Source organism: Chrysochloris asiatica, unplaced genomic scaffold (assembly GCF_000296735.1).
Source record: "Chrysochloris asiatica unplaced genomic scaffold, ChrAsi1.0 scaffold00384, whole genome shotgun sequence".
NCBI classification, from domain to species: Eukaryota; Metazoa; Chordata; class Mammalia; order Afrosoricida; family Chrysochloridae; genus Chrysochloris; species Chrysochloris asiatica.
In genome coordinates this window covers 1,693,805-1,701,746 of record NW_006408902.1, presented here as the reverse complement: position 1 = coordinate 1,701,746, position 7,942 = coordinate 1,693,805, and the positions used below count along the sequence as shown (strand labels likewise).

Genomic DNA, 7,942 nt, shown 5'->3' with positions numbered 1-7,942 from the left:
CCTCCTGCTATGCATACTGAAACTCTTTGACATATGTTAGAAAGGGGCATGTCTCAGGCCAATTAAAGGCAGTATTTGGAAAAGGTAGGAAAACCACAAGGTGCATGTGAAGATTGTATATCTCATGATATAAAAAGACCCTAACCCACACTACTCAAACAGAAAACCTTCACTGTGCAGCCAGTCACCACTGTAGACAACTATCCACCCTGTTTAGTAAATTTTCCTATGTGCAATTTTATTTTATTTTCTGTAGCAGACTAATATCTCTAGGTTTGACTCCTTGTTGTTTTTTCGGTGTCTCAGCAACCACATATGCAGAAGGCTTTTCCTTTCTAGGTGGGCCTAAACCCCAACAGAAGAAGATAGGAGTGGTTACATAAGGGATACAGAAAGTCCTCATGATGTTGGAACTGTTCAGTAGCTAGACTAGTGGTGAATCCACAAACCTACATGTGATAAAATTACAGACAATTGAGTTCACACACATGTACAAATGCAAGTAAATCTGAGTAAGTTAAATGTCAATATCTAGTTCTAATATTATATTAGAGTTTTGTAGAAGGTTACTGTTGGGAAAGAATGAGCAAATGAGTTTACACAGGATCTCGCTACTATCTCTAAATCCATATGATTTAATAATCAACTCAACAAAAGTTTCAATTTTAAAAAAAAAGAAAGAAAGAAAAACCAGGCAGGTAGGAAATTAGGAGCCAAGGGCAAAAGTCAGAGAATTAACGAACATGAGAACACCAAGGGAAGGAAAAGGATGGTCTGAACAGAAACCGGTAACAAATGCACTTATCTTAAAACTCAGGCTTTCAAAAGTCTTATCTAACTAAACAGCACTACTGGGATATCTGAATAAAACTTGTGATCATATTGTGCTCTTTGCCCTGAGTGATAGACCTTTATTTAGAACTGACTGCTGTTCCCAAACCCCAGTCAACCCCTCAGCAGGTGAATTTTGACCTTAGCTCCTAGGGAAGTCAACAACTTTCCTAGGTATAAAGATTCCATGAAGCATTTCTTCTAACATTTAACATTTATAAAACATAATGCACTTGTGCTTGTTTTTTTAATATACAAATGCAAAAACAGTAACTTGATGTCTTACACTTTGATATTTTATGATAATGCCCTCAAGCTTCATGCCTGGTGGAGGACAATTCCTAGTTTTTTCACTTACGTCTCACTCCATCTGACTGTGAGCCTTTGCTAACAATATCTGGTGCTCTCCTGCTGTTCCCAAGAACACTTGCACTTTTTTTAGTTTAAATCCATCAAACAAATAATACAAGCAGATCATCTGTATAAATTGTTTATTATGTAACCTTTGGAATATTTTTAAATTACTATATTCCCCTGGTAGCGTAGTGGTTACGAATCGGGCTGTGAACCTTAAGGTCAGTGGTTCGAAACTACCAGCCGCTCCGCGGGAGAAAGAGGAGGCTTTCTACTCCCGTAAGGATTTACACCCTCGGAAACCCTGTACAGGGTCGCTATGGGTCGGCTCCGACTCGAAGGCACTTAACAACAACAACAACAATATTCCCCAAACAAATTCATGTGAGAGAAACGTTCAGTGTTTATCTTTAGGGAGTTTGAAAATCTAGAAGTTTCACTTTCAATTTTGTATAATTGCCTACTCTTGTTTTTTTACAATGGATTTATATTTTATGATAGTGAAAAGACAACCAAAGTCCATTTTAACAAAAAGCCAATGTACATTAAAACTGATTTACTTTCATTTTAGTTAAGAAAATAGAAATTCCCACAAATGCTTTAAATACTACAATTAAGAATATAATTTGTGTCTGGCCCAATGAGGGCTCAGTAGGGTAAGTGTTGAGCTGCTAAGCAAAAGGTTTGTGGGTGGAATCCAACAGCTGCTCAGCAGGGGACAAAGTCTCAGCAACCCTAAGGTGCATTTCACCTCGGGTGGAGGTGAGTAAGAATCTACTTATTTATGGCAACAATAAAGCTTATGATAAGGACTGCCATTGAGCTGGTTCCGGCTCATATCGACCCTGTGCAGAATTTCCGAGGGGTGACTGGTGGGTTTGAACCACCGCCCGTGTGTTTAGCAGTCCAGTGTGACACCAGGAGGTGAGTAATGAACAAGTGACTGGTAAGGAGAAATTTGGGGCCCCAAAAGCATAGACAGCCAAAAGAACAAACAAATGTGTGTAGGAAGAAATGCAGCCAGAATGTTCCGTAGAAGCCAGGATGGTGAAACTTTCTCTCTCATACTTGGGACAAATTATCAGGAGGGACCAGTCCCTGGAGAAGGACATCATGCTTGGTAAAATGGAGGGTCCGCAAAAAAGTGAAAGGCCTCAAACGAGAAGGATTGGCAATGGAGTCAAGCGTAGCCACGACTGTGAGATTGGCACTGGATTGGGCAGTGTTGCGTTTTGTTGTGCATAAGGTAGCTGTGAGCTGGCAGCGGCTCCACTGCACCTAACAACAACAACTGTTGCTGACCTCACAAACTGAAGGGCTTGGCAACAAATTGGAACAGTTTGGTGGGAAGGTGCCATGGGAAATTGAGATTAGGAAACTGCGGATTAAGACATTCTTTCTATTCAAGGAAGGAACAAAAAAGTTTTTTAAAAGCCAAGATTACAGTAAATGAAAGCAACCTGGTGTATTTTTAATGAGCCAAAAGCAGGGAACCCTGAAAGAAACAAACCCACAGAGAAGGGAGTACAGTGGGAGAGGCTATTACAATGCCCAAGGGTAGTTGCCTCCACTACCTTTACTGAAAACGTGTCCCTTCTAGTAGGAATTTCCGACAGCATTTCTCTGTAACTCACCGTTTAAGGGTAGCAGTTTGGTGTGGATCGGATGTCTGGAGTGGAAGGCAGAAAGACAGGCCAGTTTCAGGCAGTGGACAGAGAGGCCACCTAGGAAAACCACACAAATCCTGAATTGATAAAGGGAGAAGATGAGATGTGCTGAAAGCGGGTGAAATCAGGAAACCCCTTCCCGTCTTAGGGCCCTTCATATCTATATATGAGTAGCCTTATAAAAGAGTTGTTGTGTGCTGTCGAGTCGGTTTCGACCCATAGTGACCCTATATAGGGTTTCCTAGAAGCAGCTGGTGGGCTTGAACCACCAACCTTGCGGTTCTAAACCGAGTTTGCATTCCAGCGCCATACCAAGAGGGCCTAATGCCCATGCAAGTTAATGTTTGTAACTTGTAACACCTGTGACAGAAAATGCTTTCTTTTGAGCGTTTAGAAAACTGAATGACAATATTTCATGCTCTAACATTTGGCTAAGTGCTTAAATTAATGTATGGTTGAATCCATACAAAACACTCGTTCTCCCAAATGTAACTTTACTCCCTTCCACAGAACCCGCTGGGGTGGGAGTGTCCACTTCCTCACTGACGTCGCCATCAAGTCCTTGTTATTCTGTCCAGCTCGCTTCCCCGGGTTCTCTTGCACGCCAGTTCCAGAGGCAAGGGAACCCTCTCTACCAGAGCTGAAACGGACACGACCCTACCCGTCTTCCTCTCTCCGTGCATCAGGTAGAAACCGCACAGAACGATTGCGCGACGGGACCGGGTAGAGAGGCTGACGCGAGAAACCACATCCTCCTAGGACCGTTTGTACGGTTTCCGAACACTGCACTCGGAGTCCCTTCCCGGTTCCCCAGCCCGCGCCCTCTGTGCAATTTCCTAACGTACCCTCCCCTTCCCCGACCCGCTTCCCAGGCACACTCTTCCGGAACCCTCCCGGTGCACTTTTCCTGGCCCCGAAACGCTGCTCCAGGACCCACCCAGTCCCGGCTCCCAACACACTCTCAGTGCACCCTTTCCTTCCCCGACGCTGGCGCATCTTTCCCCTCTAAAGGTCCTGGTAAACCCGCGCGCCCTCCTGCAGGATAAATGGGGACATCGTCAAGGCTGACTACAAAGGAGCACTCCGCCGTAAAGTGCTAATTACGGATCAAAAGCGGAAGCGAGCCGCGCACGCGCACCCCCAAGGGCCTGGCTCCCACGCACTCATCAGTCAGGCCTGATGCACAGCACCACTCGCTAGGGCCTTTTAGCCCCGCTACGCCATCTTCTCACAGCACCGCCAGCGACTAAGACCCAGGGACCGAGAATTGGCAGCTCTCAGTGGCTCTAGGAAGCAGGCGGCCGCCGGAGCACATGATGGCTCAGGCTCATAGCCTTCCTGGAGACTGAAGTAAAGTACGAGCCCCAGTCTCTGCCATCCCTTGTTCCCCAGTAACATACCACACCAAGGATCTCAGTGACACCTCCCCGGGAGTTCTCAGAAGGTTGTCTGGAACCTCCACTGACTACTGACTTCCTCCTTGGCAGTTATATGCAATTGTGAATAATCCGAAAATATTTCAGTTATTTATTAAACCAGTAGCTATTACATATTAAATCTACCAAGTATTTTTCTACCGGTTTTTGCATCAGAGGAAATTGGGTTGAGGAGGATCAATGACCATCCCAAGGTCACACAGCTAGTGTAGGAGCTTCTGTTTTGCTTGAGAAAAGCTGGGTGTGGCCTCAAGTTTTGCTTGAGAAAAGCTGGGAGCTGCTTAAAGTACCAGAAAGAAATAATAAAGTAGACAAGTAAGCAGGAATGTGTGGCTGGGATGAGGTCTATGTGTTCCCTTGGTCTCTGGGCCTGTTTCCCCTTTGGGGGAGTTTTTCAGGATCTTCATGATCCAAGGGACTCCGCAGTAGCAGTCATGTCAGGTTCTTAGGAAAATGAAGCCCAGAAAGGAAATGTGACTCATTCAGTCACTTAGCTAAGAAGCAGAGCTGTGCCTAAAAGCCAGGGCTACAGACTTTGGGACCAGAGGTCTAGCCCCGAAAGCTACCAGGTACCCCCTCTCACCTCTGCTCTGCTCTGCTCCTTCTCACATATTTCATCCTGTGACAGGTTTACTTCTTTCTCTCTGCTTCCCTGGCAGAAACTCTGATAGGAAGACAAAAACCCCTAAAGAAGAAGACATAAATACCAGCCCGGGAATGAATGTGCTCATAGGCATCTCTGTGACTTTAGACAGCAGTTTGATGGTGGAGTCAGTTCTGACTCATAGCGACCCTGCATAGGGTTTCCAAGGCTGTCAATCTTAACAGGAGCAGAAAGCCTGAGGTTAGCAGTCTGACTTATAACCATGTACGCTGTGAAAATAAGGACTGCTGGAACTAAGGATTCTTGTCCTTTTCTTTTCAAGAGGCGGTACATGAACCAGGATGTGAACCAAATTCCAGTGACTTATTGGTTAAATGGAGTCCTGGTGTGGCACTGTAGGATAAGCACTAGACCCCAAGGTCAGTTTGAACCCTATACCTGGTCACTATAGTTGGAATTCATTCGAAGGCACTTACCAACAACTAGTTAAATAAAAGCTTTATAATGATGACAGATTGGAAACAAAACCAGCTGTTTCTAATCCATGCCTGAAAAGCATTGTTTCATCAGTGTTTGCAAGCAAGAGTGAATAAAGCCCACCAGCTGACCACTGCGAGAGGGTAAGAGCTTCTAAGGTGCCAAGGTCACAGTGGCTTTGGCCTCTGGCCAGGCCACTCCCTGGCAAGTTGATAGACTCCCCAGAGCAAAGAGGGCTGCAGGGGGAAGAGAGAACATCTGGGAGGCTTCATTCATACAGACCAAACAAATCCTGGCCTCTCTCTGCCCTTCACACTCAGGCCCAAGAAATGTCAAATGATTTGATATTCTCCTAAGTGGATAGCTGATAATATATTGAGACACTAGCTGAGGGTTCTTTTCTCCTGTCTTCACTCTACTCCCTGTTGCTTTGTTCCACTTGCTCGTCCCTTTCCATTCTGGTGGCAACTACATCTTTCTAGAACATCACTCAGTGAAAGCAGTGGTATACTAGGGCTGCTGTTACTCATGGTGGTTCCCCTCACCTTTGTGGGCCTCCTCTCCTGCCATCCATCCGAATTCCTTGTATGTTGACCCTGTATTGGGTTTCCAAGACTGTAGATCTTATGGGAGTAGAAAGCCTCATCTTTCTCCTACAGAGCAGCTGGATTTGAACTGCTGAACCTGCAGTTAGCAGTCTAACACATAACCTATTATGCCACCAGAACACCAGATTCTTTGATGATGTTAAGTGCCATCAAGTCATAGTGACCCTATATAGGGTTTCCAAGGAGTGGCTGGTGGGTTTAAACTGCCAACCTTGTGGTTCAAACTGAGCTTGCAGTCCAGCGCATTATCCTGAAGCGCCACACCAGGACTCCTTTATTATCAATTTGATAAATACAGTTGTAAATTGCTTCAGTGTAGTATTTCTTAGATAATATAAATACTAACAACTAAAGTATTCTATGAAATCTTTCTACGTTGAATCGCAACATTATTTGTTACAATGTTATCAGTAATTCAGCATAAGCCTTTTTAATTTTTCTCCTTTTCCTTTAATTACGACCTCATTCTCAAGAAAGTTTTTGATGTAGGTTCACAGATACTAATCCCACATAAAGCATCAGAAAATTTTACAAAATCAGTCACTAGGGAAAACACCAACAACATCAAAAATAGCAATGCATGCTTGTAGCCGGTACAGGTGAAACCATGTGATTCGAAGTGGCATTGAAGGTGGGCAATGTTGACAGTTCTGGCACACTATTGTTGCTGCTACGTGCCATCGAGTAGGTTCTGATTCACAGTGACCCTTAAGAGCGTTTCTGAGGAGTGGCTCCTAGGCTTGAATTGCCAATCTTGTGGTTAGCAGTCCATATGAGAGGTTCAAAAGTAAATTAGCCTTGTGGGAACACTTGTATAAGCTAAGCTTATGAAAAATGTTTTTATTAAAATAGATATTTATTCTGACAGTGCTATCCATTGCAGTCTGCAGTCCTAATATCTCCCTACTGATGTCCTCATATGAAATGGCAGGACACCATCCCCAGAGTAGTATTTCCAGAACAACATTCAGAAAGCAGAGACTACAAAAGACCAGTTCTTCGACAGTTATTGGGCACCTAAAACCAATGCAATAGATCAAAACCAAATTTTCATAATTAATGAAAGCCTCTTCCTGCCTCAAGTGTATGTGTATGCGTGTGCACTCTTGCATGCGTGCGGAAAGACGCAAACAGGCCCAGACTCAGCTGTTGGTCAGAAAGGCTAAATCCCTTGTCGTCAGTGGGAAATCTGATGAGATGTTCATGTTTCTTGTTTGCCTTTCCCAGCTAATGACTAAACTTGTAGGAAGTGGGTTGTCCATTTGAATTCGAATGGAAAAGTAGAGACTGCCATAGGCATTTTCTTATCCACAGGGGACATGAAACACGTATAAGAAACTACTAAGAGCCAGATTTATGCCAAGGGCAGATTTATTCTAATCTTCTCAGTCTTATTCTGCAGGGGTAAAAAACAAAACAAAACAAAACAAAAAACAACAGTAATAATTTGAGCATATAAAAAAAAAAAACTAACACGAAAATAAAAATGGTTTAAAACTCGCAACATAAAAAACAAAACAAAACAAAAAACACCAGTAATATCAGAATGAAGGTATTTCTCACACAGTGGGGGTCTTTTCCTAACAAAAGTGCAGGGCTTCTGTGAATGTATAAGATATGAAACTAAATGCCCAATGATAGACAAGTACGTCTGCACAACTCTGTCCTCACTCATGTTTTCCAGAAACACTTTGACCTGATTTGTTTCTTTCTAAACCCTGACACTGTAGGAGAAGTTCTAGACTGCTAAGTACAAGCTCAGCAGTTCAAACTCATGAGCTGCTGGGAGGGAGAAAGATGAGGATTTCTGCTCCTGTAAAGGTTTACAGACTTGGAAATCCAATACAGGGTTGTTACTAGTCAACACAGATTCGGCGGTAGAGAGTTTGAGTCGCTGGAGTTGCAACCATTACCTCAGATTGAAGTTCTTCACAAATACCACAAAGAAATGCCCGTGAGTCAGCT

The 7,942-nt window shown here is 43.7% G+C and overlaps 1 protein-coding gene across 1 annotated transcript in view; it reads right to left on the bottom strand.

The window, feature by feature from the left end:
* Positions 1–3,848, bottom strand: part of UPP1 (uridine phosphorylase 1) — a 62,762-nt gene extending 58,914 nt beyond the window's left edge. The window contains exons 1-2 of the mRNA XM_006876509.1: positions 3,514–3,848; positions 2,820–2,929 (exon numbers count right to left, since the gene is read on the bottom strand). Coding sequence (XP_006876571.1) covers positions 2,820–2,929; positions 3,514–3,848 — 445 coding nt within the window. The remainder of the gene's footprint in view (positions 1–2,819; positions 2,930–3,513) is intronic.
* Positions 3,849–7,942: the final 4,094 nt, after the last annotated feature.